Source organism: Melanotaenia boesemani, chromosome 4 (assembly GCF_017639745.1).
Source record: "Melanotaenia boesemani isolate fMelBoe1 chromosome 4, fMelBoe1.pri, whole genome shotgun sequence".
NCBI classification, from domain to species: domain Eukaryota; kingdom Metazoa; phylum Chordata; class Actinopteri; order Atheriniformes; family Melanotaeniidae; genus Melanotaenia; species Melanotaenia boesemani.
In genome coordinates this window covers 28,998,729-29,017,693 of record NC_055685.1, presented here as the reverse complement: position 1 = coordinate 29,017,693, position 18,965 = coordinate 28,998,729, and the positions used below count along the sequence as shown (strand labels likewise).

The window sequence follows — 18,965 nt, the reverse complement described above, 5'->3', positions numbered from 1 at the left end:
AGATGTGAACCAGGCACATCCAGGTCGGCATATACAGCATGTACAGACCCACGTTTTCTACTCCTGCGTGTTCCTAAGAGTCATTCAACTCCACCAGTAACCCCATTTTAGTCACTGGTATGTGACAGCATGTTTTCCATTCTGCGACTTTTTCAATCCAAAGGCTTATATAAAAGAGCCTCTGAAGAGGGACTTCTAATTGTCTTGCAGAGTTTTTTAGAAGCCTTAGATACACTCCATCTGGAACTACAACCTTCCATGGCCAAAGTCTCCTGAGATCCTGCCTCTGCAGCTTTTGGAGGGAGAGGCTCAGGTTGAAGCGGATGGGTGGCAGAGGGAATGATGATGGTGCAACTGAGCGGGGGAAGGAGAGGCTGCAGCCATTTAGATGGAGGTGCAGCTGGGTGGAGGAGGCAGTGTAGAGGAAGCAGTGTATATTATTAATAGTGGACAAGAGGTAGCATTAAACAAGCTTGTGTTTCTTCCTACTCCTTTTTGAGCATGTTAGTCTATTTTGACTACTGTTTCCATCCCTTTTTCTCTTTTTGTTTGCCATTCATTTTTCCCCTCCTGCGTGATCAGTTTGAATTTTCATCTTAAGAATGAGGTGATTGTATTTTATATAAACCTGTAAAGCTCAGCTGAAATCTTCCTGATAGATTTTTTTAAATAAAATCTACAACCTTTGTGTGAAGTAGATAAAAGTTTGCACAGCAAAGCAAAATGGAGACTTGCAACATGCATTTTGGCTTCACCACCACAAAGAGGCAGTATGAGAACTTTTGTTAGTGTATGTCTCTGAACAGGATGTGGATACGCTGTTGATATATAGCCTACTTAAACACTAGCACACTTCAATGCATAAATCAAGTCATACTAGGTTCTCAGTGGCAGACCCACTAATATTTGTGCCTTATACAGGAACTAATAGTGTGAAGGCTGCACTATTCTGTCAGGCTACTTTGCAGAACTAGTTCAAAGGATGCAAAAAAAGATTTGATAAAAAGCTAATCTTTCTTTCTTCAATAGAAAGTGCTGCTTTTTTTTCAACTGCTTCCTGCATGATGCATAAAGTTGGACTTTTCTTTATGAACTAAATTTAAACCTGATGCCTGCATGTTTAAAAATAATGAAGCGAGAAAAAAAAAAAAAAAAAAGGAAAAAACATTTTAGAGAAGTACAAGTCTTCACCAAGAAGTTGTCTCATAACAGACGTCATTTACACATTGACACATATTGACATAGATCAGGAAGTGTTCTGCCATTCCAGCGCTGACTGTGCAGACTGCTGCTGCTGCTGTTGTTGTCTGCCTTCATCTATAACACTGCTTCCTCTGAGGCATGGCTGTCACCAGGAGAACCTGCTGAAGACCCCTCTCCTCCTGGACAGACACATGGAAACATTCAGACAAGATGGGCTCCAGACTGAAGTAAGTCAGTTGTGTCACTGTAGTTAGTCGACCTCCATCATCATCACTCTGCCTGTCAATTCTTGTGGTTTTTATTACTTCCTCTCACAACTGCACAGGAAGTTTCCTGCAGCAACTCTGCTGTCATACCATTTATAGTGGACCTGTTCTTGTTTAAAGTAAATCAAGAAAGAAAAAAATGTACAGCTTTAATGTTGCGTACGTCCGTTTTTACATTCAGCTTCTTGTCTTTGGTAGATCACAACAAATATTTACTTTTAGAATAGACTGTCAGTTCAAATCTACCACATTTGAGTACATCAAACTTCATCAGGAGGTGAAAATATACTCATTGGGGTGTTACAAAGCATCTTTTAAAGACTGAAAAGTAACACGGAAAGGATATAATTTTCAGACCTGAAATGTCACAGCTCTTGTGGTTAGCTTTTTAATACCACACACCAAAGCTAATGGTGACATCAGTATAACTATACGAAATCCAGCCAAAATTTTAAATCTCAGTCATTTTACATTAAACAATCCCACAAACTCCTATAGTTAAGCCCATACAAGTTATTTTATGTGAAAATTACCTTACTAAATATCAGTTTGTTGACCACATATGACTTGCTCTTATTTACCAAATCATCATAAATTTAACATTCTAGACCAGTTAGGTGCATGCTGGGAAGTTAAGTATCCATCAACTCCAGAAATAGAGTTAAAACATCTTACCCTCAAACAATTCATTCAGCCAGGGGGAATTCCTGAACACAAGTTTTATTTAACGCTAAGGATAAATATTTGTTTCAGGAAATTCAGATTTTTTTTAACACCAGAATCACTTTGTAGTGACAAAAGGTTAATCCTTTTTTTTATCCTTCGTATCTCATCAGACAAAACCCTGAGCGAACCTTCAACTGGTTCTTTGAAGCAACATGTCCCGTGGCCATAGACAAAGGTGAGGCACATCTCCTTCCCAGCAGAACACTGAAATCTGCATTTTTTTCTGTTTGGTAAAGTGTTTCCTGAGTGTATCTTAGAGAAATAAAAGATTATCACCTCCTATAGAATAAATTTGACCTATAAAGAGTTTTGTCAGCCACAGAGAGGTCTTTTCCTCTTGTGTTTTTTCTTTCCATCTTTTTCTTTTCATATTTCTCATGAAACCATAGACTATTTATAACATAATATTATTGTCTAAGCAAGATGCATAGGACTGATCAGACCTGAATTTTAAACTGTTTATTAGTTTGGTAAAAATAAAATACCATAGTTACTGTGTGTAAAGGTGTTTTTGCTGTGCTGCTTCCTGTCATGTGATCAGAAAAACCACATTGCTGCTCTAGTAGTTGATGAACGCTATGGGAGTGTGTTATTGTTAAATAAATAAGACATGACAATCTTATCATCTGAAATAATTGACAGCTACTTAGATTTAGTTAGGTTATCTTTTTTTACATTATTTTTACTCATTGTAACTTCAAAACACTTTTATTTTTGCTGCAAAGTAATAGCACTTCAGCAATGGTGTTGAGTTGTTCTTTCATGTTGATGTTACAGATCCTGGGGTGCTGTTTCAGTTTCCAGAAGACTTTAATGATGAGGTAGACACACAGTATAATGTTTGAAAGTGTAATAAAATGATTAGGTTCAGTCACTTTACTGTACAAATGGTGCCATCAAAAGGTCAAACTTTTTTTGTCTTTTTACTGAAATAGTCTTTTTTGGGTTTTATACTAAAAGAAAAGATTAGCAGGTTAGCAAGCTAATCTTTTCATAGTGAACATCTAAAACATGTAATACCTGCTAAATAGTAATATTATCACATTTAAGAAACTTCACATACAATACATACAAAATTCCATGCCAGAAAAGCTGCTGTGTTCCATCAGCTTCCTCTCAAATGCACCTTTTGAATTATAAGATTGTTGAAGTTTTAAACATAAAATCTGCCAAAACAAATATGGTCTGGTGAAAAGGTCTGTCATTGTCCTCTCAGACAACTCCCAGGAAAACAATATACCTTGATGGTATCATTTATCTTTCCAAAATTCGAATTTAATGTTCTGAATTGAAGTTGCCTTCATAAATGGCATGGTGACTGATACAACCCTCATATCTATTCAAATGTTGGTTTTTGTATTTTTCACCAAAGCCTGAAAAGGCTCTCCCATCTTTGGCATGATGTCTGTTTTTTCTCCAAATGCAGCCAACATGTGGACTCACTTTACGTCAGAACACATGTCCACCACCTTTCTGTCTTTCTAATAGTTTATTTTAAGAGAACTTGGTGGGGTTTCTGTGCAGTTCATACAATTTTTTTCCATTTGTAAAATAGCTTCAGGTTACATTTGTGGATGCAGACGTGAATAGTGACAGATGAGGCCTTGAAGGTCACATATAACCGTTTTTCTTTCAAGTAGACAAATATTTTCACACACTTGCTGAATCTGTTCACAATATTATACTCTGTAGTTATTAAAGACCAATGATTTTTGTAATACTGCAATGAAGTTACATTTTTGGACCCTTCTAATGACTTTTTAATAGAATTTGGCATAAATTGACGACTTACAGCCGATGCTAGTGTGGAAAAATTAACCCTTTTTTTTTTGGATGCTCCTTTTATACCCAAACATGACACCCTTAACTATGACCATTTAATTTTCTTATTGTGGAGTCTTACATTTCTGCTATTTATGTATCCTATAAGCTTTTCTCTCTTTCTTTAACCCTCCCATAATTTTTGTAAATGTGGCATTGCTGTAAAATGGGCCATTTCTTTATATATATATATATATATATATATATATATATATATATATATACATATATATATATATATATATATATAGCTGACCAGTGAAAACAATAAAAAATCAGTTGAGTTGAGACAGGGGTTCAGACAAATGAAATTAAATAAATAAATAAATAAATAAAAGTTTATTTAAGTTTTTGTGGCTTTTTAAGAAAATTTTCCAACTTTTCTGAAAATTAGATTTGCATGTTTGAGCTTGGACCTGGTTGGCCCAAGCTTGGCTATTAGCAAGGCGCTGTCTTTTTAATGTTTTCACAAACACACTTCCACCCCTTTTCCAGGAGTCCTGTCAGACATTACCCAGGTTCTGTTTCCCATATGACATACAAAGGTAAGAGGGAACTACTAACCAGAAATTAGGTATTCCAGAAAGTTTGTTTTTCACGTGTCCACTTTTAACTGCATTAATCTGCTCAGAGTGAGGGACGGGGTTGCTGTGCAGCACTTTACTTTTGTTCTGACTGACCTTGAGGGATGCCAGCGCTTTGGCTTCTGTCGTCTCAACAACAGCACACATAACTGTCTTTGCATTCTCAGGTATAGTTGTGTGTGTGTGCGTGTGTGTGTGTGTGTGAGTATTTTGGTTTCATTGTATTTATAATACATTTCATTATGAGTCCATCTTTCAACATTTTGTTACAGTTATCTCCCCTGGTTCGAAGTGTTTTACAAACTTCTCAACAACTTGGCTGATTACCTTACCAAAGGACAGGTGAGATCCTTAGCTCTGTTTAATTTATACATGCTTGCACGAAAACTATTAATAAACACAAAATGTCTTTAACAGACCACTGAGATGAAAGGGCTCCTATCTGAACTCTACAAACAGCCCATTCCACTGGCCGATGGATCGGTCACTCTGCAAATGGTAAATCTCTAATTAGCCAATGAGAACCACATGGCACACTTCATTTTACACTTTTTCTGTCAGAGGTTTGCGTGTTGTGTTTTTTTTCTGAGGGAGAGCAGGTGTTGGTCAGCACAAAGGTGTCCTGTCCTGTTGGACAGCCAGAGGGGCAAAAGGGGGTGAGTTCCACAGGAGCTCATGTGGTCTGGAACCACAGCTGAGCAGATACAGACTAACTCCTGCTCCTGCTGGAAAACCTTGACTGTCTCTGCTTGGTGGCTGAAGCTGATGTGTGTGGACTAAAACTTTGTTTATGCCAGATGTGATGCATTTTGTACTGACTAGCTGTCATTGTGGCAAAGACAATGGCCTTTATGTCTCCCCTGAATAACACTTAACATTCCTGATAAAACAGACAGTGTTTGTCCTGTGGAAAATGGCTCAATGTGACTCAAAGCTACAGCTGGTTGTTTTAGTAAATTTTTGTACAAGAGGAGTTTCGTTCCAAAATAAGAAATTGGCACAGCAGGGTATAAATGTATTTAAATCTAATTCATATGATTTAAGTACTGACTGCCACTGTAAAATCTAACGAGTTGGCTTTACAACATTAAATTAAAAAAGAGAAAAAATACAAACTTGTTGCTTCATATTATTAATTTTTTTAAAAAAATCTTAGCACAATTACTGGGCACAATTACCTCGAACAATCTGCATCTGTAGAACATAATTAACTAAATAAGTCTGAGGATGTTGTAAGTACCTGATGTTCTATATAAATTAGAGTTGGTGCTATGGTGATTTTAGTAATTTGTGAACTGAAACTGTTCTTTTAACTGCTTTGTATCTTGGTGTGGGTGTGATCTTTGCTAAACCGCTGTCGGACCACCGACCTCTCATCTAAGGTGCAGCAGCTGTCTGTATGTTTTTGAACATGGAGCGACAAAAATAACCATGAATACTCAGCTGTTGATATGACTCATGAATTACGTTGATAAGACGTATGAAATTTAGCTAGAAATAACTTGAAAGCTGTCACATGACACTTCCAAAATTAATAAAAAGAATCACTACTTTTAATCATCAGTCAACACAATAACGGCTAAACTGTATTTTCTTTGCTGGTCTGACCAAAAAAAGGTGACATGAGATGAATATTATACATTGTATTCTTACTAATATTCTTACAGTGAGGAACAACAAGCACAAAGAAAACTAAACTAGAAATCTTGAGACATTTTAGTTTGCCCGATTGGAAATGGGCATGACATCATAGGTGTAAATTTAACATTTTTTTTTATTGCTTTTCATTAAATCCTTGTCAAGTTTTTTTTGTGTCATGTGAATCATTGATCAAAAAAGTAGAATACTGGGTGTACCAAACAAAAAGTACAGTTTCATACACTAAACTGCCTTTTACTTTTTCTCTTTATTTAGAGAATGACAACACTGTTCTTCTGACTTATTTAAGACAAGTGTTAATAACACCTCAGTTCAGTTTAACTCACACCATTCTGTCAAAGCCAATGTTATATTTTACAGTGTGATGTGGTGAGACCCATTTTTACAAAATAAACAAAAGGATATGTAGAGCATTTTAATGTGTTTTTGCTGATAATAAACAGAGCGTAGACTCTAATGAGCTCACGCGATAGTTTGTGTGTAGTAGCAGATTTGTTTAAAGGACAGATCATTTTGGAATGAAATCCTTCATTTTCACTGTGTAACCTATAAAGCACTCGTGTAAAGAAACTAATACATCCATTCGACTGAAAGCAAAAATTCTTCCTGTAAATTCCTGTCACATTATGAATAATATTTCATTTGATTTACGTGGGCAGGTTCCATATTTCATTGCTCCAGACCCTAGAAGTCTCCCTTCCATCCCTGAAAATGTACGTATGTTAAGTTACGCTAATCTCTTAAAGTGTGAAAAATTGAACAAAACTATTTGTCCAGCCAAACTTAATTTTCTTGTGTCTGTGGGTTTATCAGAGGAACTTGACAGAGCTGATTGTAGCAGTGGATGTTGGAAACCTTCTTCAGCTGTATGCCAGCATGCTGTTTGAGAGACGCATCCTCATCTTTGCAAGCAAACTGAGCACAGTGAGTTTTAATTTTGCTCTTGTTTTCTATAACATTTATGTCTGGGTGCAGAAGCATGCTTGTTGCTTGAAACGTTACTTTATCTAGCAGCTGTATTTATCATAATTAAGTTGGGGAGTGGTTGCAGAAGTGAGCTTGAATCTAGGGTCCCCTGTGTGCTAACAGAGGTGAACCAGCTGCCCTTGAGCAAGGCCCTTAACCCCTCTCAGCTGCTACCCAGTTGCTAAAACATGGCAGCCCACTGCTCTGTGGTACATCTAGAGATGGGTCAAATGTAGCACTGAATTACCCAGTCTGTATAATAAAGTAAAAATGATCCATTTTTATAAGCTGAACAGAAAGAACAGAATAGAATAGAATAGAATAGAATAGCAGTGAAGTGAAGACTACAACCACTTCCTCTTCTGCTGAAGGCTACTAAGGTACTTTCCGTTGTGATAATTACACTTGACCACATAAACTTAATCATGTGCATTTTGTGTTGAAGCCTTTTTTTATTTGTGTGTGTAGCTGACATCTTGTGTGCATGCACTTAGTGCTGCATTATATCCAATGTACTGGCAACATATCTTCATTCCTGTCCTGCCCCCACATCTACTGGATTACTGCTGGTGAGAAGTCTGTCTATCTACAGTATTCAACTCTGTGTGCAGACAATGAATTTATATATTTTTTTTCTCATGGTTCCAGTGCACCTATGCCTTATCTAATAGGGGTCCACACCAGCCTATCTGAGGTAAACAACTTATTGAAAAAACCCAAGTATCAGCACCAGAATGAATCTATCAGGTTTGTTCTTGTACACTGACCAGTCATCTGTCTCTGTGTTTGCCTGCTAGAGGGTGAGGAGTCGCGGGTTGGAGGAGGTTGTAATTCTAAATGTGGATACAAACACACTTGAAACCCCATTTGACGACCTTAAGCGGATTCCTTCAGATGTGGTAAATATACACTTTGTGCTTGCATAGGTGCACAATAATAAATAGATTGGTTACCTTTAGTTTTGAGGAAAACATGACCATAGCCTTTATGTTTTTTCTGGTGATCTGTGTCTGAGTTTAAAGTGTCAGGTATTGGCTACCAATGAGGCCAAAAGAACATCACCTAGGAGCACATTTTCCAAGATCAAGGTCTGCTTGGCACATTCTTGTGTTAAAATAGTGAGAAATAAGGACATTAGACATAAAAAAAAAACTATGTTGCAGTGTGAATGCATTACATTTACCTTTACCGGTAGCAGTACAGATGTGGTACCATATATGCAAACAGAAACACAAACAGTAAGTTGGAAAACTCTTGGGCTCAAAGCTGTGTCAGAAAAATAAATAAATAAATAAATAAATAAATAAATAAAAATTTAGTCCCCACAAGAAACTCCCTGAAAATATTTCTGGAAGTCAGTGTCATTTAACAAAGTCAGTCAATTTGATCCATCTTAATTTTCTCACATGACCTGACAAACTAAACATCAACAAAGCAGATTAAATGATAAAAAAATATGTACTTCCTAATGCTGTTTTCACTTCTACCTTGTTATTTCTCATTTGCATGATGTCATCTTGCTGATTTTTACCAAGTAGCAGCAGCAATTCCTCTAGATTTATGTAAGTGATGAAAATGTAAACATGTGTCCAGATGTCCGGGCTGAAGGTGTGTTTAAAGCGTCAGGCGGTGTCACCAGGCTCTGGTGTCTCCCGGGCCTTCTTGAAAGCTCAAGCTCTGTTGTTTGGAGGCTACAGGGATGCACTACAGGGCCAAAAGGTTTGTCACTCATTGAAAGACCTGTTGCACATGAGAAATGTTTACTTTAAATATACATGTTACTAATTTATTTTCAATTTTCTTGGCAGGAAGGTGAAATACATTTCAGTAAAGAGCTGTTTCTAGATCACAAATCTTCCAGTATGAGGCAGTTCCTGCAGAGCGCCATTCATTTACAGTTTTTCAAACAGGTATATACTGACCTCTGCTGGACAAATACTGCAGCTGTATTAAAAAAGCGAAAGATGGAGTGAAACGTAGATGCTGCTGATTCATACTTAAGCTGAACAAAAGTTCCTCTAAATGTTGGTTATTTCTGACCTGGTATTTACAGTTTTTATGTGAAAACACAGAGTTGTTTGTTATTTAATAAAAAAATTCAGCAAAAATACATAGTGAAAATGACCTTTTCTCCTCATAATTGCCTGTTTTAGTTCATCGACGATCGCTTGGATATTGTAAACAAAGGGAAGGAACCAGATGACCTTTTTGAGGAGGAAATAATAATGTGTGAAACAACAGCAGGTTTGTATCGTATATATGTTCATTTCTTATCACTGACTGAGTGTGTCCTCATTCTTTTGATTTTTCTTTTCTTTTTAGGAAAAAGCAAATCCTACCATCAATTAGTCGGTAATTTAAAGGTAAGGTGTTTTTTAGAAAGGAAATTTGATTAGTTCCTATTATGCTGAAGAGACCAACTCAAAGGCATTTACCTGTTTGACAGAAAGGGGGCGGAGCTTTAATCCATAACATGAAGACCAAAGCAAACATGAGGGTGAGTACAAACTACAGACTGGCACTTTTGGGATGCAGGGAGCTCTATGTTACAAAATGGTTTATGTAACTGACATGTTCTTCATGTTGTCTCCAAAAGGCCAAAGGTCTGACCAAGTCAGGTTTGAAGAACCTGCTGATTAACAAGGTGGGCTTCTATTTATGAGGGTCTGAGCTTTGAAAGCTGCACATTCTGCAGTGGTTTTAATACTTGGTTTTGTGTGAAATGCAGGCGCAAAATGAGGAACGCTCCCTCCAGAGAGGCGGGTCGGTATCATACCGACGAGCCCAGTCTGACAGCTTGCAGAACCGCCTGCCAATCACACAACACTTTGGGATGGTAAGGTCCTTCAGTCTTTTAAAGCACAAAATGTCAATTTGATTCACATTAAATGTCTTACAAAAGAATCCAAGCTAATTTTCCTTCTGTTAATAAAAGGTTCACATTTTGTACCAATTATTGCTCAAATTTCCTTGCTTAAACTTCTAAAACCTGAGACACCAACAATTGAGGGATGTTGAGAACAGATGGTCAAGCTGTGTCAAAATGGCCATTTTGGAGACCTAACTGTCTCAGAGTCAGTTTGCCTTTGAACAGATCATGTTGACATATTCTATTATGCCCTGATAGAGGTTAAGAGATACACCTGCATCATTCCAAAGACGCATTAATATTCAACCTTAATGAATATTTTTTATTTTTAGGCAAGCCTGGAGCATTTGTGCTTATATCTTCGTTTATTCTTCAGAAACGCAGACTGTTAATTTCACATCTTAAGAATTTTTCTTTTACTATGACTCCAAAAGTAATCAAACATACATTGCGGCTGCAGTGATATAATCATTCAGTCATTTAAGTTAATTATTGTTAAACAAATACGCACATGGCTCAAAGGTTTTAAAACACTGGTAACATTTTTTATAATTTTATGCTGCTTTTTCTGCCCTTTTTTCACCATTTTTTTCATGCCAGTCACGACCCTGCCGGCCTGTGAAGAAACTCAGAGACAAGGATAACACAAAGGACTCTGAAGATCCATGGAATAGGTAAACTCAGATTAAAGCTGATATACTTACAATCTAGTTTTCATGAGTCTATTATTTTTTGTTTTGTACTTTTTTTTATATGGAAATGTAAAATCGGGTAAATGTAGCTTGTTTGATAGGATGGCGACTTAAATTCAACCTGGAAACCTGTTATACCAACATACGTTTGCTTGAATCAAGTTAGGAATAAAGGTATTATCAGCATCTTTTGTCTTGCTTATAGTGTTGTGTTACTCGTTTGTTAACAGCGCAGTGTTTGAGTCTGTGTCCAAAACTGATTCTGAGCTCCAGCGGGATGAAGAGGAGGGAGATGATTCGCCACTGTGTGACCCAGAGGAGATGGATCTCCTTGGGGAGATCTTCGACACTCTCAGCTCACGTAGCTCCCACGAACGAGGCGTGCTGTACGGCACTCGCAGTCTGGATCTGTTTGGACCAGACAGTCATGACTATATCACAAAAGTAAGACACTCATGAGCTGACACACTCACAGATGCAAATATGAATTCAAGAGTAAATTGTGAATATATTCTGCTTTGCAGCGTGGTCCAGGCCACCCGAGCCAGGAGAGCCTGTCTCTGTCCATCAGCGGCAGTGGCAGCCTCCATAGCTGGAATCTGGAGACCACCGAGGAGCTGTCAGACCTGACGGAGGACTCTGACTGGCTGTGTCTGGACACCAGCCTGGCAGAGGAAGAGGGGGCAGATGATCTGCATGTGGCATGTGAATTAAGACAGCAGGACAGGGGACAGAAAGAGGACAGAGAAAAAGAGCAAGAGACAAATGTAGCAATAAATGGAAAACAGGAAGGAGAAGAAATGTTTGACAGAAATACATTAAAGGAAGTGAAACTAGAAGAGGACAGAATGACAGAAGATCAGAAAATTCACACGCATTTAGTGGAGGACCCTGTCAACGACATGACCGAAGGGAGAGAGGACGAAGAGGTGAAGGACAAAAAGGAAGACAAACAAAGTGAGGGTGAGGAAGCGGCTGCAGGACAGGAGACACAAACAGGAACCAATGAAATGGAAGAAAATGTGACAGAAGAAATAAAAGAGATCCAAGAGATTAAAGATTCATTCAGCAGGTGTACTAAATTGAATCCCAGTCATCCAAACGCAGTGCAGGAGCAGCAAGATGAAGAGAAAATTCCAGCCGTTCTGCAGCAGCCCGAGAGTCTTGCTGCTGACCTTAAACCTCCAGCAGGTCAGGAGAAACAGTGTGAAATAAAAGCAAAGAAAGAAGAGAAAGAGGTACGACTAATTTCCTCTTCTCCTAAAATACAATCTGCCGTTGTACGATTCCAGTCTGAAGCACCCAGCAAAGGCTTCCCGGTGAGGCCCATGACCAAGATCTTGGCTGCACAAACTCACCAACCACATGACTCAGAGAGAAAGAAATGCTCAGAGACGCCTCAGGAGGAAGACTGCCCTCCAATCAAAGTGTCTGAACTGAAGAAGAGATTTGAAGCTTAAAGGACATTGCAGCTTTTCTTACTGTGGAAAAAAACAAGTGTATTCCGATTTCCTGTGTCTATCTACGACTCCAAATTCCAAGGATATTTGTCACAGTGATAGAGATGATAATGTTAGAATCTGCTTGAAAAATGGTTCATTAAAAAAAGCTCAGCATTTTTTTTTAATTCAACTGACCAGTGCAGATTTAGACAAATACAGCACAGCCTGAGGTAAACCCGTTGCACCGTAGTTTTACTCTCCGGTTTGGCGTTGTTTCATGGCAGAAGCAAGTTTATGCTAATAAGAAAAAAAGGTCACAGAGCTTCAATATTATTCCTTTTTTAAATGAGATCACATGATAGTAAGACAAAGTCAGTATCACCAGACCATTTCAGAGACATCACAAACTGGTTATTTAGAAACAATTTAGACAGTTTTCTGAATTTTGTATACAAGATGAAGATGAAATGGTCAATTGCACTTGACAGTAGGCTACTGTAGGTAGGTTTAAAAAGCTTTAGGACCTTATTTTTATTTTTTTTATTTTTTAGGCTCTACAGCTTATTTGTCATTGATGAAAATATCTTGTCAAGTGTAAATATGTTTGTGATATACTGCCAACCAGTTTCTTCCCCTCTAAAAACTGACATATTCTGAAGTAAAAATGATTAGACTTTTTGCAAACTGAATTTGAATAAACAATATGATATAAACTCTTCCCTCACACAACCTCCCATCTCCCTGGGTAGGCCTGGTGGCTGGTCAAGCTCAGGCATGAAGTGGTTCTTTAAATATGCTTCTTTCATAATTAAAGAGAAACACATTTCATATTGATAATTTATTGTTTATTTGGTAGGGACAATGCACAATCACATGACTGCACCAGAATTAGGAACACAGTTCAGGAATACAGTTGTATATGGAAAACACTTCATATGATGTTCCTTGTGACAGAATGAGTATCATTTTCACTGGCTATCCAAAGACAGCCTCATTTATAGCACTTCAACATTTCTAGTTTAAAAAACAAAACAAAAAACAAACACCACCCTACCCCCACAAACATGTCTTGTTTACAACTGGTATAAAATATCAATCGATTGATCTGAAGGACTAATGACAAATGAGGACCAGGTGTGACAGGGAAGCAGGAAGTAAATACAGAATACATTTCAAGAAAAAAGTTCAACACAAAGGACTTTTGTAAAGTCATGGATAACCTAGGCTGAAACTGATTAAGAGACTGAGGAAATACTTTAACCTAACAGAAATATGACAAAAACCAAGCAGAAATAATTACATATATATATATATATCTATATATATAGATATATATATATCTATATATATAGAGAGAGAGAGAGAGAGATTTTTTTTTCTTTGAGGGCAAAACTTAAAATAAAGTTCCAGATCATAAAGGTTGGCTCTGTGGGGACTGATCTGGAGCTGCTGGAGGTGACTGAACAGAGAATGCTGGACTATAATAGACACTTCATCACACCCTCTACCCAACATGGTGAGGAAACAGTTCACTGAGAGGCTTCTTAAAGTAGCTGCAAGACAAAGATACAGAGAGTCATTCCTACCAGCAGCTATCACCCTCCCTCCAGAGCAATAGACAGCTGTTCCTTAAAAAAAGTACAACATTGTAATTTTTCCTCACTTAGATGAAAAGAGGTAAACAAGATTTAATCAGATGAGGAAGCCAACAGCCATGTTACCTGAAGCTTCATGTTTGACCTTTACCATTTTCTCTTTTTTGTATATAATTTGGTCAACTTCCTCAGACCTAAGACATACCTGTGATCCCATGTCATGAATATGAAGGCAAAAAGTTGCTTTTGTAAAGTCAGGATTGTGTATGGTGGTACAGGGCTTGATAAAGAGGGCAGCTGCAAGAAATACACATCCTACCCCAAAACAGGCTGTTGTCACTAAAGATTTTCTCAAAGCTTACATACGACTCTTTAAATAAATGCATTTTGACGACGTTCCTTGTCAGTTTATTATCCTTTTTTTCCCCAAAACTATTCAACTTTCACATCAGTTTTACTAAACTATGAAGGAATGAATCCTGATCCTCCTCACTGAGAGATGACCTCACTGCAGCATCTGTCCATTCAGCACAAGTGGTGACATCTTGACGATGCACATCTCATGTTTCACCCAACTCATTTAAAAATTCTTAAAATGAAAAATTAATGTGAAGGCAAAAATCCCCAAAACTTTTCATGAAATTTAAAATATTTTTCACATTGAGACCTTTTCCTGCTCAAGCTTCGACACAGATCAGGGAAAGACAGACAAGCAGTGCTTTGTGTGCATGTTGTTTTAATCATAGGACACCTTGTGTACCATATATACATACCTGATGTTCTACGAAACTGAGAGCCTCACAATTTCATAAAAAGTGCATTTTCTGTTTTTAAATTCAGTTTCCTTCATGACTAGAGAAAGTGTAAAATACATTTCAGATATAAATATAACAGTACAGCAAAAATATATACCAATTTGTATACAAATACAAAATATACTTCAGCTCATGTTCCTCATGACAGAATGGAGTGTCTTGTTCAGGGAGGATAACAGTGAGCAAACCATCTACTGTCAAAATAACGTTTCCAATTGTCAGATCGGTCTGTTGTCACTGGGTCCACACAAAGTAACGGCACAGTGTTCACTGGATTTCAAAATTTCTGGTGCAGCAAAAAAAAACAAACAAAAAAAAAACTAAATGATCCCAGTGAACAGCAGCAGGGAAACCGGAGACGACGAGCTAGCAATCCACCGCTTCTCTTATATGAGGCGTTCTTCTTTCGGTAGCGGGAGGCGCAAGCCGGGTTTTTCAGGTCCTGCTGTTCTCGACTGCTTCTTCTCTTCTGCACTGGGTCTGTACATTCCCTCCATCCTTCTCTTCTTTCGGATGACACATAGCAGCAGCAGCAGCACCAAGGTAAGCAGGGACAGCAAGGTGGGAAAAACCGGCGACACCATGAGGGGATTCAACAGTTGCATCGCCATAGTGACAAAAGGCTGAAGAGGGAAAAATCAAACACAGGTTTCAGGTCACAAAGGCACAGTGAATGTGTAACTGCTGATCAAACAACAAAAAAAGTTTAAAGAGTGAAATAGTTTCATCCTAAACAGGTTTCAGGTAACTTCCACTGTTGTGGACTTAAATCACATCAACTAGACTTGAGAAAGAATCAAACAAAGTTGGTAACTAAAGCTGATTTTTATTTGAATTAGAGCCTTTTAACTCATACGTATGTTATTGAAACTGTGCCACAAATGATTTCATTTCCTAAAAATATTTTATTGCCAGCAAGTTGAGACTTTTGTCGCCACTTTCACAGAATCTGATCATGTTGCAGGAAATAAATGCAAAATTGAAAAGAAATAAAAAAAAGAGAAATACTTAAAAAAAAAAAATTGTGTCATAAAATTACTCCTAACAATCACTTATGGTGAAGAGTACATTTCAACTTGCTGGGATTTAAAAACTCAGGACTTGTTTGTCCGGTTCTGAGACTTCAGAGTGAAGACTCAAGACTTGCTGGTGAAGTGTAAGAAAATGACTCGGCACATCCTCTGATGGTGCACATGCAACTTCCTGAACAGAGCTGCCATGAGTTTATAATGTATAATGGTACGATACACACCCCCCTCACAACACACACAATTTGTTTTTTCTATACTTGCAGACTGCTAAACCTGGATTAAATCATACGAGTGTTTAGACTGCACTCACCTCAGTGCAGAACAGAAAGTATTGATCACACTTGTGTTCTTACGTCTGGAGCAATACTGCATCACTAAGGCACATAACTGTTCACCATCTGGGAAAGGGGAATAACAAGATAAATAATGGTACCATTACAGTTTGTGGGGGCGAAAAAAGCTTATTGTGCTCAATTAAAAGTAACTCGTCTGGTCTGTAAAATATCAGTAAAGAATGTCCTGACACCCTGAAACACAAAGATCAAATCCACTTTGTGTCTAACCCCCTTGTTGGTCCAGCTTCCAGCCACAGTGTAATGATTAGCATGGTAGAAATTCTAAACTGGCAGTGAGTGTGTGCATAGTCAACTACCTCCTGCCCCCGCCCCCACACACACACCAAATGATGGACTGGTTCAGCCTGTAAATAAATGGAATTGTTAAAGTTGTGCAAAATTTATTTTGAATTTTAATTCTACCATAACTCTATTTTTCAAGTAAAAAAGTTCATGCAGACACAAAAAAGAAAATAACTGCAAAAATGTGAAAATGTATCCAAAAGCAAGCTTTCAGATGAGATTCAAACCCCAAGACCAACATAACAATCAAGGCAGTGTGCTTATTTCAGGCCAGTGTGAGCAGGAGAACGATACTATCTGCTGAAATGCTGAGCCATTATGTCTTGGCCTTGACTTAGCAACAACAACAACAACAACAGGGACACTTGAGAAAACCTAGCGGTACTTAAGCATTTTGTTGTTACACAAAACATCCTTTAATATAATGCAGCTTGACACAGAAATACTTGAAAGGCAAAACTTAAATCTCGAAGCAAAACTGAATTTTTACTTCTTTGACAAAAAACATTGAAATGTTAATGGTGTTTTTCAAAAGAAGGCATTTACCATTGTGTTTGTATTAGTTTGCATTAACGGTTATTAATAATAAAACCAACGATCAACCTCAGATACTGACAATCGGTAGAATAATGAGCAAAAGGAAGGAACTTAGATTTTCCAAGATAAAATTGATGGATTGAAAGCTGACATTATCAGTGGAAAGCATCTTGATATTTTTACCAACTTTTTTGAAAACAGATTTATTTGAAACACTTTTCCTGCAAAGATGACAATGATGAATTTCAGCAATGATATTCATTTCTAATAGATATAAAAAGGGGATATAGTATTATGATAATCAGTACAAAATAAGTTTTTGGAAATCAATGTTTTTTCATGGAATAACAACCTTTTTTCTGCCAATATAAACACAAAAACAGTCAGGGGGTTTTTGGTCTTAAAATGATTTAAACTTAAATTTTAGAAATATTAGAGTGAAGCCATATTCCACAGCGCTTAACAAGGACAAGAACTTTTAGACTCTTATCTAAGTCACAGAATAAATAAAGTGTATCCTGGAGAGAAAGCAAACAAGTAAAATAGAGATAGCAGATGAGAAACTGTTAAACTCACCACAAATGTGCTCACATGATGAAGATAAGTTCCTTTACTTAAAGAATTTGTTTACGTCGTCAGACTAAAAAGAGAAGATTTTGTCCCAAATTCAACAAAAACCATTTACACCCAAGCGCACCGACACCCCCAACACAGTTTTATATTGCCACGGGCAGCTGCGTGTCTCCACACACGGTGGAATGCTGCGGATCCTGCTACGCCTGTTTGCCTGCTGCGTCGTCAGTTCAGGTGAGTAAACTGCTGCTGCTGCGGACTGACAGGTGAAACCGCTCACAGGTAAAAAAAAAAAAGTATGACGAAGGCTCCCTCTGTCTCTGTCTCGCGGACACGTTCAGAGACGGTTCAGGTTGCAGGTCGATGGAGGCCAGGTGTTTGGTAGGTCGGAGGCGGTTACCTGCCGGTGACTGAGCATTCGGGTGGGACGGCTGGCGTGGCGGGGAGTCCCGGTTCAAAGTGAAACACTTCCGAAAAACCCCCCGAGTGGTTAATCCGTTAACCAGGTGGCGTCTTGTTTGGAGCACATTTTCTCTCGCGCTTACCTGAGTGCCATTTGGAAGTCATCAGGATCACGTGTCCGCTCTGCAACCAATCAAAACACACTCACACACACACACACACACACACACACACACACACACACACACACACACACACACACACACACTTTCTCTCTCTCTCTCTCTCTCTCTCTCTCTCTCTCTCTCTCTCTCTCTCTCTTTCTCTCTCATTTTTATCCTATTTTTCTGCCGCCAAATCAGCTCTAGTAATGTCTGAAAAAATGAATTTAATTGCATTCCAATTCCAAACAGTAGAAAAATAAATAGAAAATATATCTGGCAAAAAATAGGCCTCAAGTTAAAGCTTCATTTTAAGTACTTTAACTAACAGTTCCAACTATTCTCTGATTAAGAAAACACAACATATTACAGTACTTTTAACTTTTTAAACTGTGATTAAATGCGTTATTTTTTTGGAGTCAATTCATCGTAACTAACACGTTAAAGTCCCACCCCTAATAAATATGTTTAATTACTTAGAAACCACAATGAAAATATTTAAAAACTTAACAGGAGGACCTTCAAAATTCAGCAGGATGAGCAGTTAATGCTTGTTTATTTATTTGTTTATTTATTTTGCAGGAACTACATCAGGCAACTTTTTTGCACAAGAGCTGTTACAACTAAATGATAGAGTAAGGTCTGTTACGTACTGCGTGAGAAGCGAGAACTTTGTTCTTGTTCTCAAGGATGTGAAAACAAAATTATGTCATTTCCGTTTGGGAGTTCTTGTGGTTTATTCTTAACGTATCAGCCGAGCAGAACTTTCTTGGGGCTTTGAGAAGTATTGTGTTATTGGTTGGACATTTGAGGTGAGTGAGGATATGATGAACACCTACTCAAGGTGGTGAGAAAGTACAAAGATGTATACGACACGTGGCAGCTCAAGACACTGGAACAGAGGAAGCAAGGGTGCTCAAAAAGGCCATTAGTTGCGTGTGCAAGGTGGGGTACACATATGATGATGCCACAGTTGCTGCCTAAA

The 18,965-nt window shown here is 37.9% G+C and overlaps 1 protein-coding gene across 2 annotated transcripts; it reads left to right on the top strand.

The window, feature by feature from the left end:
- Nucleotides 1–1,247: 1,247 nt before the first annotated feature.
- Nucleotides 1,248–12,413, top strand: dennd1c (DENN domain containing 1C). 2 transcript variants are annotated; one of them, XM_041982152.1, is made up of 23 exons: nt 1,248–1,430; nt 2,306–2,370; nt 2,973–3,016; nt 4,512–4,561; nt 4,648–4,767; nt 4,873–4,942; nt 5,018–5,098; nt 5,191–5,256; nt 6,919–6,972; nt 7,073–7,183; nt 7,694–7,794; nt 7,874–7,919; nt 8,023–8,124; nt 8,819–8,944; nt 9,034–9,135; nt 9,379–9,469; nt 9,548–9,588; nt 9,672–9,722; nt 9,822–9,869; nt 9,954–10,061; nt 10,695–10,768; nt 11,017–11,230; nt 11,311–12,413. In XM_041982152.1, exons 1-23 carry the CDS (start codon nt 1,414–1,416, stop codon nt 12,244–12,246), a joined length of 2,718 nt encoding a protein of 905 aa, XP_041838086.1. In that variant the 5' UTR covers nt 1,248–1,413; the 3' UTR covers nt 12,247–12,413. The 2 variants fall into 2 exon arrangements, with proteins under 2 accessions (XP_041838086.1, XP_041838087.1); XM_041982153.1 differs by lacking the exon at nt 5,191–5,256 and having other exon boundaries at nt 1,249–1,430.
- The last annotated feature ends 6,552 nt before the right edge of the window (nt 12,414–18,965 follow it).

What these genes read in the sequence shown, in the direction of transcription:
- dennd1c (XM_041982152.1), top strand. An exon ending in AATGTGTGAAACAACAGCAG is followed by an intron (nt 9,470 to 9,547) that starts GTTTGTATCGTA and finishes TTTTCTTTTTAG; the next exon opens with GAAAAAGCAAATCCTACCAT. An exon ending in AGACCAAAGCAAACATGAGG is followed by an intron (nt 9,723 to 9,821) that starts GTGAGTACAAAC and finishes TGTCTCCAAAAG; the next exon opens with GCCAAAGGTCTGACCAAGTC.